Here is a 19,323-nt window from a genome sequence, read left to right as displayed (position 1 = left end):
CAATGTGTTCCAACCTGGAAGGTCTACGGGAGGGTCCAAGACAGGAAAAAGTGGCGTGATTTGGTTCACGGGGTCACGAAGAGTCGGAACCGACTAAACGAATAGAGAGAGAGAGAGATGGCACCATTACAAGAACTGCCAGAGACTAGTGCACCATTTAAAAGAGTTGAACTTGATGTCACTGGACCTTCGCCTAAGACTAAAGATGGGAATAAATACATGTTGACCATGTTAGATCATTTCTCCAGATATCTTCTCACTATACCAATACCTGATCAGAATGCTGAGACTGTGGCTAAGGTTTTTATGAAGGAGTGGATTCTAAAGTTTTGATCACCATTAAGCATAATCAGTGACCAAAGATCAAATTTCATGAATGAATTGCTTAAACAGACTTGTAAGCTAATGCAAATAACACAGCTAATAACTACTCCAATACACCCTGAAGGAAATGGACGCACTGTGCGAGTTCACAGAACAATCTTTAAGATGCAAGCAGCAAGCATGACGTTTGGGATGTGTGTCTTCCGTACACTGTGAGCACTTACAATGCAAAAATGTGCGTGTCAACTATCCTAAGACCATATGAAACTGTATATGGAAGAAGGCTGCATTCACCCTTGGACTTTGCCCAATCAACTGATGGAGTTAGCGCACAAGCTAAAGGAGGCACGGAAAGAAATGGAATGGCGGAATCATTTATCTTTTCTGCAGCAAGCAAAACAACTCTATCACCAAGCAGTTGCACCACAGTATCGAGTTGGAGATCTTGTCTACCTGAGCAATGCAGTGTTAAATAAGCGTCAGGTCAAAAAGTTTAAGTAGTTCTGGGAAGGACCATATCCAATCTTGGAGGTGTTGTTGCCAGTCACTCTTAAGCTCCAACTGCCTTTTCTTTCGACTGTTGTTCATGTTAAGCTATTTCTGGGCAAACTTCCTGTAGCATCATGAGGCGACGATGAGGACCAACCGAGGGGCCGACCAGCTGTTCCTAAATTCAGGACACGAGCAGCGCGAGATCGCAGTCCAGACTTCGAGGCCGAGGCGTCGGCTTACACCGAGCGATGTAGTCCCAGACACCCCTACAGTCTTCGCAGATGCATGTAGTGTGAGTGAGTGTACAGCTATTACACGAAGTGCGCAAGTGTAACTAAATCTTACTCCACAAGTCACCACAAGAGACGCATTTGTATTATATTTATTGTTTAACTCTAGTTACTAATTTTTATTATGACAATGTGTTCCATTAATGCTATAGTAGTAGTACCACAAACAGGTGTTTCGTTTGAACCATGGTCAGACATGGTAGTTTCAACAAACAATGTTAATCCTGTACTTAAACACAATTTGCGTGAGATTCAACAATAATTCAATTCTGTTAAGAAGCAAATTGATTTGATTCGTTCAGTCACAGATAATGATTCAGTTTTGGAAATGGGAACGTCTTGGTATAACACTCTGAATACTGTCAAAATACAGGTACAGTCTAAATTTGCTGATTATGGAAAAGAGATTAACTGTTTCTTATGACCTAGCGTGTGGCTGACTAATATTATGGCACTTGCAGGAAATGGGAAACTGCGGCGGACGTAATATTACGTTGCTGCAGTCACTGTTATTTTCCGTGGTATCTAACATATATTTATATCACCCGCAAATCTGTGTGGTCTACATACATTGTAGTCACTGCTGTGACTGCTAGATGGCAGTAGTAGCTTCATTGGAAAAATTTTCCTTGCTGAAACCTATGTTATTGTTGCTTGCTTCGTAGGCTCTACCTGACTTCTGAGTTATCTCCATTTCGTGCATTTTATGTGCTGTTGTGTTGATTTTGTGTACAACACATGCCGTAAAGAGGAGAAACGTTTGGAGCAAATGATTTACGAAGTCCTTAATGAGTCTACAGACAACCAACAAGGAATGTTTGATGACAATTCACATTATATATCATCAAAAATAGTGGTAAGTCAAGATTTGTTTGAAGTTGAGTTTCTGCATACACTTATCATATTATTTTCACAGATTTTGCAGTTATGATTTATTCTCCTGCAGATATACCATGAAATGAATCCGAGCACGATTCATCTTCTACATCTACAACTACACAGAGTAGAAAGAGGTGTAAAAGTGACTGGACCAATGTAGATGAAATTCCTGGCATAGCTGTGTACCCAGGTCCTCATGGAGTGAAACACAATGGAGCACTTGATGAATGAATCAAGCAAACCTTTAGATGTACTACCATTTCTTTGATAGTACTCTAGTAACAGCCATGAAATTTTATGCAATACAAAGACAGGCAAAGCTAAGGTCTGACAATAAGCTCCTGCCTAGTTCAAGGTTCAAACAATGAAAAACTATGATGATAGCAGAAAGGACACTATTTATTGCTATTTTGCTGCATATGACAATAAGTGAGAGGCCACAGCACTGATCCGGTTGTCAGCTGTAAGTAATTGTTGCTCCCGTGTTTTGTCAAGGAACAGATTTATACATATATTATCTATGTTTCACCTCAATGGCAACAAACAAGCAAAGAAGAAAGGTGAAAAAGGATATGATGCCCTTTATGAAGTTACACTTCAATTCAACAAAGGAAAAATTTCAAATTATTTACTATCCAAGAGAAGCTGTAACAGCCTATGAAGGACTATGAGGGGAAGTATAGGCTTCAAGGTTTATATGGCCAATAAACTAAACAAGTGTGGTATGAAGTTGTACACTTTGCTGAATCCAGAACTGGTTTTATATGGAATTTTGAAGTGTACCACAGAAAAGGTGAAGAACAAGATAACAGTGATTCTACTACTGTGATGCGTTTTGACCGGTAAGCTGCTGAGTGAAGGATACAAGGTGTTTGTCAACCATCTCTACAAGAGTGTACAGTTAGCTGAACAATTACGTAAAGAGAATACTGGCCTTGTGGAACAGTAATGAAGAACAGGAAAGGCCTGCCAAAAGCACTAAAGGAGGCAAAGCTAAGAAAAGGGAACAAGTTTTCCGCTGCAAAGGGAACGTGCTTGCTTTGCTTTGGAAGGATAAGAGAGATGTTTGAATGGTTAGCACAAAACACACAGCAACAATGCTGAGTGTCACAACACCACCACCACCACCACCACCACCAACAACAACAACAACATCAATAGAAAAAAATGAAACCTGCAGCAACTGTTGATTATAATCAACACAAAGTTGGGGTGGACCTATTTGATCAATGACTGTCTATGGTGCTCTGGAACACAAAACAGTGAAATGGTGGAGGAAGCTGGCTTTTCACTGTATTGTAATGGCAGTATCAAATTCCTGCATACTGCACAACATTATAACAAAGAAGAAATTAACTACAACAAAAAGTTCTTGGAGATAATATGTAAAAGATTGATGTTGTCTGTTGGGGAGGCAGAGAGCGTTTCTTGAGGGTCTGGAAAAGTAGCTGGACACTCAGAAAAACACTTCCCTAATCGTGTCACCATTTCAGAAAGGAAGAAGAAAGGTCAAAGAAGGTGTGTGGTATGCAGTGAAAAGGAAAAAAATTTTAACAGGGAAGGCTGGAAGAAAGGATACATAATTTGAGTGCGCTGAATGTAATGTCGGGCTGTGTACCTCTCCTCGCTTCAAGTACTACCACTAACACTAAAATTCACTTCTATTTTGCATTTTGTTTGCAAATATGATGTAGAAAGGAATTAAACAGAAAGATTATTTGTTTGCTTATGTCTGTCAATACTAGAATTCTTTTTCAATTTTTTTCCTGCAATAAATACTACTGAATTGAAATTTCACATGTGTATTCAGTTTTGACACTATCAGTACCAAAATTAGTGTATAAAGTAGAAAGTTCAATAAATCTAAAACACAACTACAGATTTCTATACACAAGTTATAACTTCCACAAAAACAAATTTCAGCCAATCTGCAGGAAATGGCAGCTACCTAAGACACTAGCACCTTTTGTCACACAAAACCTCGATCGGGCGCAAACATGCCTGGTTAGATTTTGGAGGAAATGTCCTTCGTACTGTATTTGGTACTTTAACAAGTTGAGATCTATTAGATGTTACAGATGGAATTTTATCCCTTGAACAAGTCTAGTACAAATTCAATTAACCTGTCTAATGAAATAATTGTATTAAGGAATATGCAAAGAGCCATTACTAAAAATATAGTTTTTATCGAACAAATTGTAAAACAATTTATTACACATTTCAAGATGATTCGTGGCGAGATGAACGCAACCATCCACAAGCTCTTTGAAGAATTGAATGCTGAGAGTGCTAACTTAGATTTAAACACTCTGCTTTTAACAATTACTGACAGTCTATCAAATGCTAGAATTGATGCTCTTGATTTAGGAACAGCTCTAAAAAGTAGTTCAAATGATTGCTTAAGCAGTGTACTACTGCATCCAGAACAATTCTTACAGATGCTACCATTAATTGAAAGTAAGTTGGACGAGACAGCTATTGTGATTTATCCTGTTAATTCTTGTAATTTAAATGCTTGCTACAAGTTAACTACAACATAATCTTTAATGACCGAGGAAGAATTAATGATTATTGTTTCTATATCCAATGCCACAGCCAAGCATAATTTTGAAATGTATAAAATTTGTACTTACCCTATCATGTTGCAACAAGCAGGCCTTCATGTCATGTATCAGCTAAAGGACTATTTACTGACCAGTAAGGACCTAAGGTATTTTTTAAACTCTAAATAAGCATGATATGTATATATGTAAATGTAATCATAAGTTAATTTGCTCAGAATCAGCAGTATTTTTAGGTAGTAGTACGTATAGCTGTGAGAAAGAATTGTTTATGAATAATCCTCCACAAGACGATTGCCCAAGGAAGTTTATGCATCCGTAACAGCCATTTCTTAAACGATGATCTGAAGGTATAATTTATTCTTTCAATTCACTCTCAACATCAAATTTATATGTAAAACTTCGGGTACGCCGGATCAACCATTCACACTCAAACTAAGCGGTAATGGATTAATTTTAAATGTCACCCACTGTGATTTATAATGTGATCTGTTTGATATGCCTTCTGTATTACCAACTACTTTTCATGCAACTGGAAAGCTCCCATTAATGAGAATTTTACCAGTTCATTATAATAAATCATACGTATTAACATATGCAAACCATTCTCTGTCCAGTTTTCCAATGGATAATGATTTAATTATGGATATCCTAGAAGATATAATGACTACTAAAAATGAGTTAACTTCATTCAAGCACCAAATAGCTACTAAGTCTTTTGACTCTACAAGTACTGTTCACCCATACTTGATTGTCAGTATTGTGTTGTTCTTACTTTTATTGATTTTAAGACCGCTCATCAGTACCAGTAATTACTGTGTCTGCAAAACAAGATAAATATTGCTATGTCTTCCGATACCGGGGCTGGCAAAACTAAAGTCATGGATCGCCAGCTGGTCATGTTGAGCCACATTTGGTAGCTCATCTTCTTTGGGGGGTACAGTGTCAGGGTTACAGGCTTGGACGCAGCCATCAAGTGCAGGTACGAGTGCGAGCTGGTGTTACCGTGAAATGAGGACAAACTTCGGTGTCAGTATACACCAGCCGTAGAGCAGCTCCCCACATGCAGTAGTCATGTTGCGTCGCTGGCCACCTGCACAGGCAAAACTGTTTCCAATGCATGTGGTTTTGACACAGAATTAGCCTTTTGCGGCTCGCAATGGAGTCTCGACAAATCTGTCTTTTTTTACTCTTAGTTCGCGTATTTCGGTACCTCATGGACCCAATACCCGCAATAATCCTGACAAAAACCAGGGGAGGTTCTCAGCCAAGGATACAAAATACTCAACACCAAAAACCTACCATCCTGTTTAGTTTTATTGGTAGACAATACCCCAAAGCCACCCCTCCATGTGACAAAAACCCCATAAATGGACCAGTATGCTACTGAGCGGTTAAAATGGCATTACAAGAAGTAGTGAGTCATTACTTTGTTAGAGAAAACATAAGACAGTTGTGATCTTTTTGAACCAACATAAAATGTACAACTTATAAGTTTGGCAAAGAAGTTGTTGAGACTGCAATTAAATGATTATATCTGCAACTTAGGTTACTAATTTCAAAGATTTAAAAGCACACTTGTTGCCTCTTTCGTTGCTCAGTAGTCAGTTGTTTCTTTTTTTCCAATTTGATCAAATCAACTAACCGTTTAACATTTTGTTAGTGTTACGTAAATGTGAAAAACTGAAAATTTATCAAGTTATGGGTCCAGGTTTGTTTTAAAACTGAATTTGTAATAAAATACCTGGCCATGAGTGGACTCTCACCTACAAGTTTTTCAAGATGGCAACTGAAGAGGGAAAACATTGTACTCCTTTATTCGATGTAACAAATTTCAACAACTGGAAATTCAGGGTGGAAACTCTTCAAGGAAGTGGAACTCTTCCTATTTGTGCCAGTGAATCATTTCACAAAAGTGTAATCTATGGACAGAGACGGAGACACGCAGCATGCCACAAAGGAAACATGACAGGCAGAACTGTCTAAACAATATCGCAAATATAAGTCTCATTGAACACACTGCCGACTGTCACTTGCTGAGAAAGCACTCAATTATGAAATTCAATGCAACAAGTAATACAATAGTCAATCACTTTCTGAAAGTTTGATAAATTGATTCGAGATTCACATTCAACTGGAGCTACTGTTAAAATTGACATTATGTGCCATCTACTTTTAAAGATGGCTGCAGAATACATTGTGGTGGTCACTTGCAGTTGAAACGTTCTCTATGAAATACTTGATGCTGAGCTTCGTGGAATATAGGCTATTATGAAGAGTCTAGGTGGGAGGGAGTCATTGGGAAAAACAAAAATTATTACACAGCACCTTCTACAGCTTTCCAGACTCAATGGTATCAAAAAAAGATTCATCAGATGCCAGCAAAACAAGAAATCAGCAAGGTACTTTGAGGAACTCATTCAACTTTACTTGTGATCCTTGTGGAAAGCCTGGTCACAAAAGCACTAACTGCTGACACGGAGCCAGCAACTCAGTGATCATGGCTAATGTCAAAGAGGAATATGGTTTTTGTTTTGCAACATCAAGTGTAGCTCAATCAGTGAACAACATAAACTGATTCTTGAACTCTGGAGCAATGCAACACTTAATTAACAGAAAGATACCTTTCACTAATTAAAAAAAAACTGGAACAACGAATTTAAGTTAAATTAGCTAAGTCAGGCATTTTTCTGGGCACTACAGTAAAAGGAGAAATTAAAGTCCTAGTGTTCTAAAAGGAAAGGAAATTCATATAACAATTAAAGTAATTTTATCTGCATCTGATCTTAATTATAATTTGATGTCAGTTACAAAATTGGAAATGAATCGTTTTAGTATCACATTCGGAAAAGCTCAATGTTTAGTTAAAAAGGAAAAACAATTTCCATTGTGAATATGAATGAATCGCAGCTATATGTTTTTTAAATTTTTTGCAATGTTTAACGCTTTGTCAGCTGCTTCAGCTGAAAGTGATGCAGAACTGTGGCAAAGCAGATAGGGCATTTGAGTTATGATAGCACTAAAAACCTTCAGTCACAATTTGATGGTATGGAACAGGACACTTCAACAATCCCCACGGAATGACGCTCAGAACCTGCGAAGGAAAACAATCACAGCTGTGATACACTCAGACTAGGAAACATGTCATCAGACCTCTTGAGCTGATCTGCAGTGACCTGTGTGGGATATCATGGGAATCATTTGGCAGTATGTAGTCACTTGGATCGATGACTACACTTTTCACAGTGGCTACACATTGGAATCTAAGTCTAGCTGAAGATGTTTCATGCCATGGCTACAGATCATTTCAACTTGAAGATCAGCACACTGTTCTGTGACAGTGGTCATGAATGCATATTGAACAAGTTGAAGCAATTTTTTGGAGAACAAGAAATAGAGTTTGAGTTTAAAATCAGAACGCTCCTCAGCAAAATGTGAGAAAGCTCTCTGTTTCTTACTTCAATGTGAATTAAAGAAGACATTCTGGTCAGCAGCTGTTCGCACTGCCATATACCTCTGCCATATACCTCCAAGTCCTACGGCGGCTTTGGAAGGAAACATTCCTGCAGCTTTGTGGTACAACGAGAAAGCTGACTTGAGTAACCTGAAGGTATCTGGATGTATTGCTTATCTCCTGGTACCATAGGAATTGAGAGAGGGGAAGTTTGACAACAAGCCCTTGAAGTGCTACTTTACTGGCTATTGTCCTAATGGCTAAGACTTTGGTGTCCAGAGGCAGGAAAAACAGTCACAGGAAGGAACATTGTTCCCCGTGAAGGAAGATCTGACCTCAAAAGCATACCAATTGAGGACTGGATTCGAGAACCTGTGCAGGAATTGACCACTGATGAAGAGTAAACTGAAAAGGAAGAGGAACCTGAAAAGGAAGAGGAACCCTCCAGTTGAATATGCTGTTCTTGCACTGAATGCTGAATCATTTGTCGAAGACATACCAAAAAGGTACAAGGAAATTGCTACTTGTGAAGATAAGACCTCGTATAAAGGAAAACAAGACTCGGATCTTTGTTAAATTACTCCCTAGAACAAAGGCCATCAGCAGTAAGTGGGTGTTCAGACTGATGGACAAGGATGTAAATATCATAAGCAACAAGGCTGGACTTGTGGCTGAAGGATGTTCACAGAAAAAGGGGTTTGACTACAAGGAAACATATGCACCAGTGGCTCAGTTTGCAACTGTTAGAATGGTGATAGTTGTTACAATCCAACAAGGAATGGTTCTGAAACAATCTGATGTTGCCGAAGCTTTTCTTCATTGATTGCTCAAGGAAGAATTGTACATGGTTATTCCTGAAGGAGTGGCTTTTCCTGAAGAACTGAAAGACATAACTGGTTTGGTTTGCAGTTTACAGAGGTCTTTATATGGCTTAAAGCAAGCACCAGTAGCATGGCATCATTCGATTCACACATTTTTTTATCTCTGTAAGATTCACTCAGTCAGAAGCAGATAACTGTCTTTACTATACAATTTTAAAGGAACTTGTCATTTCCATAGCGCTCTACGTTGATGACATTCTGACAGCAGGAAATAATACAGAGGAAATAGACAGAGTGAAATTTACATTAAAATATATGTTTAAAATAAAAGAATTGGGAGAACCACAATCATTCTTGGTAATCGAGATTTCAAGGAAGAAAGGAGAAATGTATTGACCAACCGTCATATTTGAAGAATTTTCCACAACGATTCAACATTCAAGATGTAACCCAGTGAAGACAACTATAGAAGTCAAACTGCAAATTTTTGCGCTGTGGTCAAAAATTCTTGAGCAGATAACAAAACAATCCATCAGAAGAACTCTGTAGATGCTTGAAAAAGAGTTTTGAGATATATCAAAGGAAACATCAATATGAAACTACATTAAAAAAAAAAGGAAATCATGAAGTTCTTCCAGCCTATGCTGATGCAAACTGTAACAAAATGGCAGACAAGATCTATCTTACATTATTTGTTAGGCCTACAATTTTTTGGAAACACAATGTGTTGGGCAACGAAGAAACATACTAGTGTTTCTCTGTCTTGTACAGAGGCAGAATGTATAGCTCTGGCAACAGCTGTTGCCGAGTTACTCTGCCTGAAATACTTGCTGTCCAGCAGTAATCAAATTCCACTCCAGTTACCAATTTGTGTATCCTGGGGGAGGGGGGGGGGGGGTGGAGGGAGGGATGGGGGGGGGGGGGGGACGTCATTGAGGCACATTAAAGTTATATTAAACTTCATGCATCAACTTCACCACCGCCAAAGCATGTACATTTGGAGAACTCCTGGATCCATCGCTTTGAGAAGCTTGTTGGGTTTATCTTAATTTTTGTTAATGTTAAATGTAATATCATTGAACTGAGGAGAGGTGGTGAGACTGCAATTTAATGATTATGTCTGCCATTTATGTTACGTAATTTCAACAATTTAAAAGCACACTTGTTGTCGTTTTTTATTGCTTCAGTTGTTTCAGGTTCTCCTTCCTTCAATATAATAAAATCAACTAATAGTTTTAACATTTTCCGAGTGTTATTTAAGTTTATGAAACCGAAAATTTATCAGAACTTAATAAAATCACTCAATGAAAATCATGGAAGAAGGTGTCCTAACCTAAATCAAGAGTAAGAACTCCCAAGCCATATACTGCAGATTTAGTCACTGATTTACAATCTCTTCAAAATGATATATAGCCTGCTGATGTTGAGCAGTAGCCAGCAGAAGGTGACATCGCTGCTGTCACAATGGAGAATTTTATGATGATCAGGACATCAATCTTGTTTTGCAGCAGCAGTATATTGTTGAGCAAGAGGAATCAGATGATGAAGAAAAGGAAGACGAAAAGATCAGCCAATCTGCATCAAAGGTGCATTAGAGACTGCCCTCAGTATCTGGAACAACAGCCACCTGTTACAACTATCATGAATATACTGTAGCAAATAAGTGGCATATGCTGCCACAAATTCAGGGTTAAAAAAAAAAACAACCCACTTTACACTAAGTGGCTTTTCAATTTGTAAGGTTTTGTTTTCTTTTCTCTTTATTAGAAATTTAATTCCTTTACTTGATTTTATTATGAAACGGAAAGTTGCCACTCACCATATGGTGGAGATGCTGAGTCACAGATAGGCACAACAAAAAGACTGTCACAAATAATGTCTTCATCAAAAACACACACACACACACACACACACACACACACACACACACACACACACACACACTACAGTTGCCTGAGACTGCAGTCAGTCAGTGTGTGTGTTTGTTTGTTTGGTTTGTGTGTGTGTGTGTGTGTGTGTGTGTGTGTGTGTGTGTGTGTGTCATCTATTTTTGATGAAGGCTTTATTTGTGACAGGCTTTTTGTCGTGCCTATCTGTGACTACACCTCCGCTATATGGTGAGTGGCAACTTTCCTTTTCATAATATTGTTACATTCCATCCTGGATTTTCCATTGTCTGATTTTAGTTAATTTTGATTTATTACATTGTTTTGAGCTCTATAAGTAACTTGTTCCATTCACCTTTGATTAAGCGATATTTTTAGCATCCTTAGCATCTTTTGGTCCCAAAAGCGACAGTTAATCGAGATTCTACTGCAATTACACTGAAGGAAAAGACAAATGCAATATTAGGCTTCTATCAACAATGAAATACTCAAGTCCATGAAACACACTAACCTGGTGCACTTTATTGATAACAGATCTTTTATCCTCCTCCATCTCAGCATTTCCTTGAAAGTCAGAAACCTTGAGGTAATCCTCAAGTAGATTTTCTTCAGGAAATATTTTGGGCAACACAAACCTTAGCAATGCCCACAATTCATTAATATCATTCTGTAAAGGTGTTCCAGTCAATAAAAGTCTACTGCGGCTTCTGTGGAATTTTAGGGTGCTGAAATGCAAGAAATAATAAATTGTGCATTTTTAGAAAACAAAAAAAAGTGCAAATGCTTCCAGAGCACTTCTAGATAACATTCTGAAAATGGAATATTACCTTGTAATGGTCGAACAATTGTTGACTGAGCAGGTCACATTTTATTACAATATAACTACTCAATGAACCTCGCAGTACTGAAAGACACATATCTAATAAGGAAACGTGATTCCTAATGACTTACAATATAGAGTACAGCATTATTTAAATCTCTCACCAATTCTTGCACCAAGCACTGATAATCCGGAAGGAATTTAGGATTTCCAAACAGTTCTGCTATCTTTTTTTAAATTGTAACAGTCAGAAAATAGCCTCAATGTAACAAAATTAGCTCCATTATACACTTTGTTAATAGTGATTATCTTAACTCAATTTTTTTAATAAATATGTCTGACGACACTGCTTCCTCTCTCTTGAAGATGATATATTGGATTCTCTTTTCACAGAACCACATATGCCATCTAATTTTCTTGTTTGCTAACCGATGAAGTGAAAATATACTGACAGCTTCCTGAAGTCAGTAATTCTATTTACAGTGTACTAGATGTGGAGATAGACTGAAGTGAGTTTAAGTCTGTATGACTGCTGTTTGAGAACTTTTGTCTATTCCTAACGGGGAGCAAACTCTGTTAGGGAAAAAAATAAATAAATAAATAAATTTGTTCATGAGCTTAAAAATTATTCCATAATTTTACAACAAATCAGTATCACAATAAGTTCCTCCTAACAACAGAGAGTTATTAGGTTGATGTGTAAGTTCATAGTGTTTTTCCAGAAGCTTATTAAATTCTGTCCACATAACAGAGACATTAAGCATCAATTATATATTCTCCTTCATTATTTACAACAGTCTGCCAACACTGGAGTAACTTAAGATTCCACAACTGTACAAGACACATGGTTTTCAGGCGAACAACTCATCAAACCATGTTCAGAGCACATTTTCATCCGGAAAGAAAGTTCCTTAGAGATTCTTCAATGAATAATGGAAAAGGTGAAAATCTGAGGGCACAAGATCAGGTGAATAAAGTGTGTGCATAATGACTTTCTCAAGCCAATTCCTGTATAGCGTTTTTTGTCAGTCTAGCAGAATGCAGGCGGGCATTCTCATGGAGTAGCATCACTTCACAGTCTTCTGGGTCTTTGTTCTTGGGATTATGTGCTAGACATCTCAGTTGTTACACCTCAGAGAAGCAATTTGTAGTAAATCAAACCGTTGCTGTTCCACCAGATGCATATCGTCATCTTCTTTGAGTGCACACAGGTCTCTCAGAAGGGAGTTGCTGACTTGTTTGTGGTCAACCATTCCTTTCTTTCTCTTTAACATAAAGACACCATTTTTTGGAAAGACCTTTGATGAAAAAAGGAGAAGTTTTGAAAGATCTTTGATGTTCAGCAACATATACGCTGCATATTTTTGTATTACAAAAGTATAAATTCAAATTGCACCAAACACAGCACATTACTTTCCACAGAGTTGAAATCGAGATTGCGATGCCCTTTTGTAAACCAATCATATCTCGCCAGCCGATGACAGCAGATATTCAGAGCATAGAACACCTGTTGTAGTCAACCAATAGCCAGATAACTATTATGTAATGCGAACACACCATAAGGAAAAGTTAATGGTTCATGCTAACACACATAGTGTAGCTACAAGAAAAGCTAAGCTTTCACATACAATATTGGCCTCTAAGATTAAAAAGCTACAAGAGAAGCTAATCTTTCTTGTGTGTGTTATACTTTAAGATACATCAGACAAATGTGCCAGTAAATTTAAAATCTGGGCTCAAAATTATTTTAAGTGGCTGGTCCTCAGCGTTCAGTTTTAAACGAGGCCAAATGCCCTGTGATTTAAGAAATTCATCCCACTTTCTCACAAGTAACAGAATTGATCTTGTGTAAAAGGAAATTTACTTTGAAAATAACGGTTTTCAAATCCATCATTCGCAATACTATCCCAAGACTGTTAGGAACAGGTTCGATTTAGCAGTTGCCAAAGAGTACCAGAAAACAGGCACTATTGCGCGTGCGTAGCTGCAGTGATGTAGGAAGCCTGCACGTTCATATGTATAAAGCATTAAGAGATCTTACATTATGCCATAAGAAACAGGACATCAGAGGATACTCCAAGAGCATTGGACTTTCGTAAGCCATACCAAAGTGCATAATTCGGCTTGAAATGCACACTGGTTTGTCCAGATTCACAATGAAGTAGGTCCCACCTGATATTAAGCTTTACAGTGTGGTTTTTGGGATGTAAATTTTCTTGGAGTACCAGTACTGTACTATCTAATGTTTGGGTCTTCATTATGGCGAAATGGCATACATGGCAGAAGATGAAAATGTGCACTTGAAATTCAGTGAACAATTGGAACTAGCCAATACTGTGGAATGATACACTTGGTTTCAAAATGGTTCAAATGGCTCTGAGCACTATGGGACTTAACTTCTGAGGTCATCAGTCCCCCAGGACTTAGAACTACTTAAACCTAACTAACCTAAGGACATCACACACATCCATGCCCGAGGCAGGATTCGAACCTGCCACCATAGGGCTCGCACAGTTCCAGACTGTAGTGCCTAGAACCGCTCGGCCACTCCAGCCGGCCACTTAAGTTTCAAATAAATTGATTGCCTCAGCGGAAAAGATTAATAAAGCCAAATTTCTTTAGCATTGTTCTGCAAGGCAATTAATGCTTGACTGCTAAGAACTTGGAAATAAAATAAAATCAGAAAACTGAAACTAATAATATATTTTTGCCTTCCTTAATTATGTGGATTTATTTTAATTCACTTGATAGCTCCCGGAAACAGAAATCTGTTTCGTTTTCATTTGACATGGGAGCTGTAAACGAAGAGGAAACAGTGAAATCACTTAACGCAAACACTGGTCATGTGGAGACTACCACCCTCCCTATTATAACTCAGACAACTCTGCGCATGTGCGAATCTGGCAGCTAGGGTGGGCGAGAAAAATTTTTCTCATTGGGATCTGGCTGCTTGTTGCTACTGCCAATGCAGCTAACAGCCACACATCAAGTAGCCATAAGCGGGAGACTGCACTGCTCATATGCGAGTCAACTGCGCATGTGCATGCGCCCGCTGGCAACTGCTCAAATGGACCTAAAGTAAACAGTTGTGACGTCACTCTCATAGAAAGCAGTTTATGTTTATGAAATATTACATAGTCTTCGCCCAATTTGACATATTTTTGCTGTTTGCAGATGCTTGTGTGTGCATGGCGTTTTGTTGTAAATGGCGCGTTTCCTTTGCAACTGAAGTTTTATTTTTTTCTCTCATTTATGTTTTATTGCTGCAGTATTATTCTCCAGTAGCAGTATACAGTAACATTCTTTGCTAGAGAATCAATTTTTACCAGTCAAAATCACAAAAACATAACTATAATCTAAAATTATGAAAAATTCCCAGGTTTTTCCCGGACTTCCTGGTTGGCCTAAGTCATATGCACCCTGTATTATGATAATGATAAGATTGCTACTCATCACACAATGGAGATGTTGACTCACAAACAGGCACAACAAAAAGAATACTCAAGTAAGCTTTCGGCTAAAAGGCCTTCTGAATTAGATTCAAATGCTGCTCACACACACATGATACTGTCTCACGCTGCCAAGGTTAGACTGCGAGCAACTGTGCATGATGGGAGAAGCAATCTGAGTGATGGGAACAAGAAGGAGATTGCGGCAGGGAGGGAGGAGGGATAACAGGGTACGTGTGGGCAATAGTAAAGTGCTGCTTGAGGAAGCATACAGAGATATGGTGGGGAGGGGGCAGGGGAAAGGAGGTAAGTAGAAAAGGCTGTGGATGTCGTTGGAATAAAGGGCTGTATAGGGCTGGAGTGGGACCAGGGAAGTGGATAGGAGGGTAAAGGACAATGACATGGTTAAAGAATTATAGGACATATTGCATGGAGAGTTCCCACCTGTGCAATTCAGAAAAGCTGGCATTGGTAGGAAAGATCCCCAGATGGCATGGGCTGTGGAGCAGTCACTACAATTAAGACCATTGAGTCGGGCAGCACATGCTCAGCAACTGGGTGGTGCAGGTGTTTCTAGGTGACAGTCTAACAGCGGCCATTCATACAACAGACAGTGAGTTGATTGTCATGCTTACATAGCATGCAGCACAGTGATGGCAGCTTAATTAGTAGATCACACGCCTCCTTTCACAGACAGCCCTGCCTTTGATGGGATAGGTGATTCTTGTGATCAGACTGCACTAGGTATGAGGATGTATGGGACAGGTCTTGCATCTATGTCTACTACAGGGATATGAGCCATGATGCAAGGGGTTGAGAGCAGGTTGGTTGGTTGGTTGGTTTGGGGAAGGAGACCAGACAGCGTGGTCATCGGTCTCATCGGATTAGGGAAGGATGGGGAAGGAAGTCGGCCGTGCCCTTTCAGAGGAACCGTCCCGGCATTTGCCTGGAGTGATTTAGGGAAATCACGGAAAACCTAAATCAGGATGGCCGGACGCGGGATTGAACCGTCGTCCTCCCGAATGCGAGTCCAGTGTTTGAGAGCAGGTGTTGTGCAGAGATGGAGTAGGATATTGTGTAGATTTGGTGGGTGGCAGAATACCACCGTTGGAAAGGTGGGAAGGAGTTGTATCAGTGGAGAGGTATCAGGCCACAAAGTAACAGTTTTTTTCCCTTAAAAAAATTGCTGTACAGAACCAACTTCCTGAACTCTCTCAGAAGAAGAAGCAAGGAAGAGAAGGACATTCATTATTTCAGTGCATGATGAGACATAGTTGAAACCCTAGCAGACAATGTGATTCAGTTGTTCCAATCCTGGATGGTACTGAGTCATGAGGGGAATGCTCCTCTGTGGCCAAACAGTGGGACTTTGGGAGGTGGCAGGTGACAGGAGACATAATACATGGAAGATTTGTTTCTGTATAGGGTTGGGAGTGTACTAACTGTCTGTGAAGGCCTCAGTGAGATCCTTGATATATTTCGAGAGGGACTGCTTGTCACTACAGATGTTAACAGCCATAGGTGGCTAGGCTGTATGGAAGGGACTTCTCGGTATGGAATGGGAGCAGCTGTCAAAGTGGAGGTATTGCGGGTGGTTAGTAGGTCTGATACAGACAGACGTACAGATGTAGCCATCTGTGAGGTGGTGGTCCACATTGAGGAAGATGGTTTGTTAGCTAGACTTTTAATATGACAACTATTAATAATGCTGTTGAGCACTGAAACTTATTTTTGTCATTTACCTAAAAAAAAAAAGAGTCAGTTTTCAAAATGTGCCTTCCAAAATAAGGGTTATTCTTTCATCCAGGGGGTTTATTTATGTGCAACATTTATGTCTATTTACAGGATGTCACTATGTGGTACATTACAGGTATAAAGTAGGGCAAGTTTGAGTGTTAACAATACTTCTTTTGGGTCTTGTGTACGTGTACTGCAAAAACCTTTCTACCCCTTTATCAATTCAAAGTTATATCGGGTTTCACTGTTTCTACAGATAAACAAGTAGAGAGGTATCAGGCAACAAAGTAACATATACTACATCTTATGCATCCACACAAGAGCTTAAGCCCAGAGACCATTCACACAGCACGCTGTCTCTAATTTTACAGCATAAGGCAGTATCGTGCCATATCCTGAGGTGACTCTCCACCTAGCTGACATTTTCCTCACTCATAAAAGAGGCATAACAGCAACACTGTGTAAAATCACCACTGTATGTATGTATACCTTTCTTCCAAAGTCTATTTTAACTTCTTGCCAGTGTCTACATATTGGAAACAGGGTGTATACGAGAAAACGAAACTCAGGGGTGAGAAACACGTTTTGTAAGACCTTTGATGTGCAGCAACATGTACGCTGCGTATTTTCGTATTACAAAGGTATAAATTCGAATTCACCAGACACTGCATGTCACTTTCCAAAGCATTGAAATCTAGATTGCGATGCGCTTTTGTAAGCCCTTCATAGCTAATGTCACGTGATTTCGCCAGCTGATGACAGCATAGGACACGTGGTGTAGTCAGCAAATAGCAAGATCACTCTTAAGTAGCATGAATACACAAATAAGAAAAGTTAATGGTTTAAATTAATACACTCAACACTCCCATATAATATTGGTCTCTAAGATTAATAAGCTGGAATAGAAGCTAAGCTTCTACATATAATGTTGATCTTTTTTGCACTTGTTACACTTTAAAATACATCACACAAATATGCCAGTAAAATTTTTAATAACGACGTAAATGTCTGATCTTCTGGGCTCTAAATTCTTCTAAATGGTCGTCCTCAAAGAGTTGATTTTTAAATGAGAGTCAAACGCTTTGTGATTTAAGAAATTCATGGTACATTCTCGCACTTAGCTCATCTTAAGCAAAAGGAAATCTGCTTTGAATGTAACGCTTTTCAAACCACCATTCGTAATATTTTCCCGCGACCTGTTAGAAATAGGTTCGTTTCTGCAGTTGCAAGAGAGCGTCAGATAACAAGCGTCACCGCACTTGCGCAGCTACGATGATGCAGGAAGTCCATATGTTCGTACGTGTAAAACATTAAAAGATCTTACATTATGTCATAAAAGAAGCAAGACACCAGAGGATACTTCAAGAGCGTTGGAATTTCGTGAACCATACTAAAACACATAATTTGGCTTAAAATGCACATTCGTATGTAAATTTTCTTGGAGTACCAGTACTGCATTATCTCATGTTTGGTTCTTTATTATGGCATAATGCCATACGTGCACTTGAAATGCAGTGAACAGTTGAAACTAGCCAATAGTGGGAAATTAAACACTTAGTTTCAAATAAATTGACTGCCTCAACAAAAAAGATTAATAAAAGCCAAATCTCTTTAGCAAACCGGCAAAAATAACTTCATTGCTCTGTAAGGCGATTAATGTTTGACTATCAGAAAGGTGGAAATAAAATCAAAAACTAATAACATACTTTAGCCTCCCGTAATAACGCAAATGTATTTTAATTCATTTGACAGCTCCTGGCCACAAAAATCCGTTTTGTTATCATTTAACGTGAGAGCAATAAATGAAGAGAAAACAACAAAATCATTAAACATAAACACAGGTCACGTGGAGACGACCCACCTCCCCACCACAAGTCAGACTGCTCTGTGCATCAGCCCCAGATTTATTAATTTCCGAACTGGGGTAATATTAAGTACTGGCGCCCAGCCACACTTCTGTAACCAGAAGCGGGAGAAAGTACTACTCATATGTGACTCAGCTGCGCACGCGCAAGAGTCCGCCCGCAACTGCTCAAACGAATCTAATTGAAACAGTTGTTACGCCACGCTCATCGGAGGCAATTTGTTGTTACAAATCATTGCGTAGTCTTCCTAAAGCCTTTGACACACTTTGCTGTTGGCAGACGCTCGTATGAACACTGTTTTGTTGTTGTATACGGTACATTACCTTTGAAGCTTAAGTTTTATTATCTTTTTTTTTTCTCTCTCTCTCGTCCATGTTTTGTTGCTGCAGTATTATTCTGCAGTAGCGGGATACAGTAATATCTTTTGTTAGAGTATTGGTTCTTACCAGTCAAAATCACAAAAATTTAACAGAAAACTTAAACAATGAAACTTCCTGGAATTTTAAACAATTCCCGCGTTTTTCCACGGTTTTCTCCCAGATGAAAAAATTCTTGGGTTTTTCCCGGATCTCCCGGTTGTCCCGGGTCGTATACACCCTGTGGAAATGTATATAACTGCTAGACATACATTATTTAAGGAATAAAAATAACAAAATATTGAATAGTTGAGGCACCGAGTCATTGATTGGCACTGAGAATTTTATTAGCTTTTGGATGAATCCTCCTCTAGAACTGTAGAGTGCAC

The 19,323-nt window shown here is 38.9% G+C and overlaps 1 protein-coding gene across 2 annotated transcripts in view; it reads right to left on the bottom strand.

The window, feature by feature from the left end:
- LOC124619351 (ATP-dependent DNA helicase DDM1-like) overlaps nt 1–19,323 on the bottom strand; it is a 137,730-nt gene that overhangs the window by 73,864 nt on the left and 44,543 nt on the right. For both annotated transcript variants that reach the window (XM_047145671.1, XM_047145672.1), the window contains exon 12: nt 11,219–11,432. In XM_047145671.1, coding sequence (XP_047001627.1) covers nt 11,219–11,432 — 214 coding nt within the window. The remainder of the gene's footprint in view (nt 1–11,218; nt 11,433–19,323) is intronic.

This window comes from Schistocerca americana, chromosome 6, assembly GCF_021461395.2.
Source record: "Schistocerca americana isolate TAMUIC-IGC-003095 chromosome 6, iqSchAmer2.1, whole genome shotgun sequence".
NCBI lineage: Eukaryota > Metazoa > Arthropoda > Insecta > Orthoptera > Acrididae > Schistocerca > Schistocerca americana.
The sequence above is the reverse complement of the archived record's forward strand: the minus strand, read 5'-3'. Positions and strand labels throughout refer to the sequence as shown.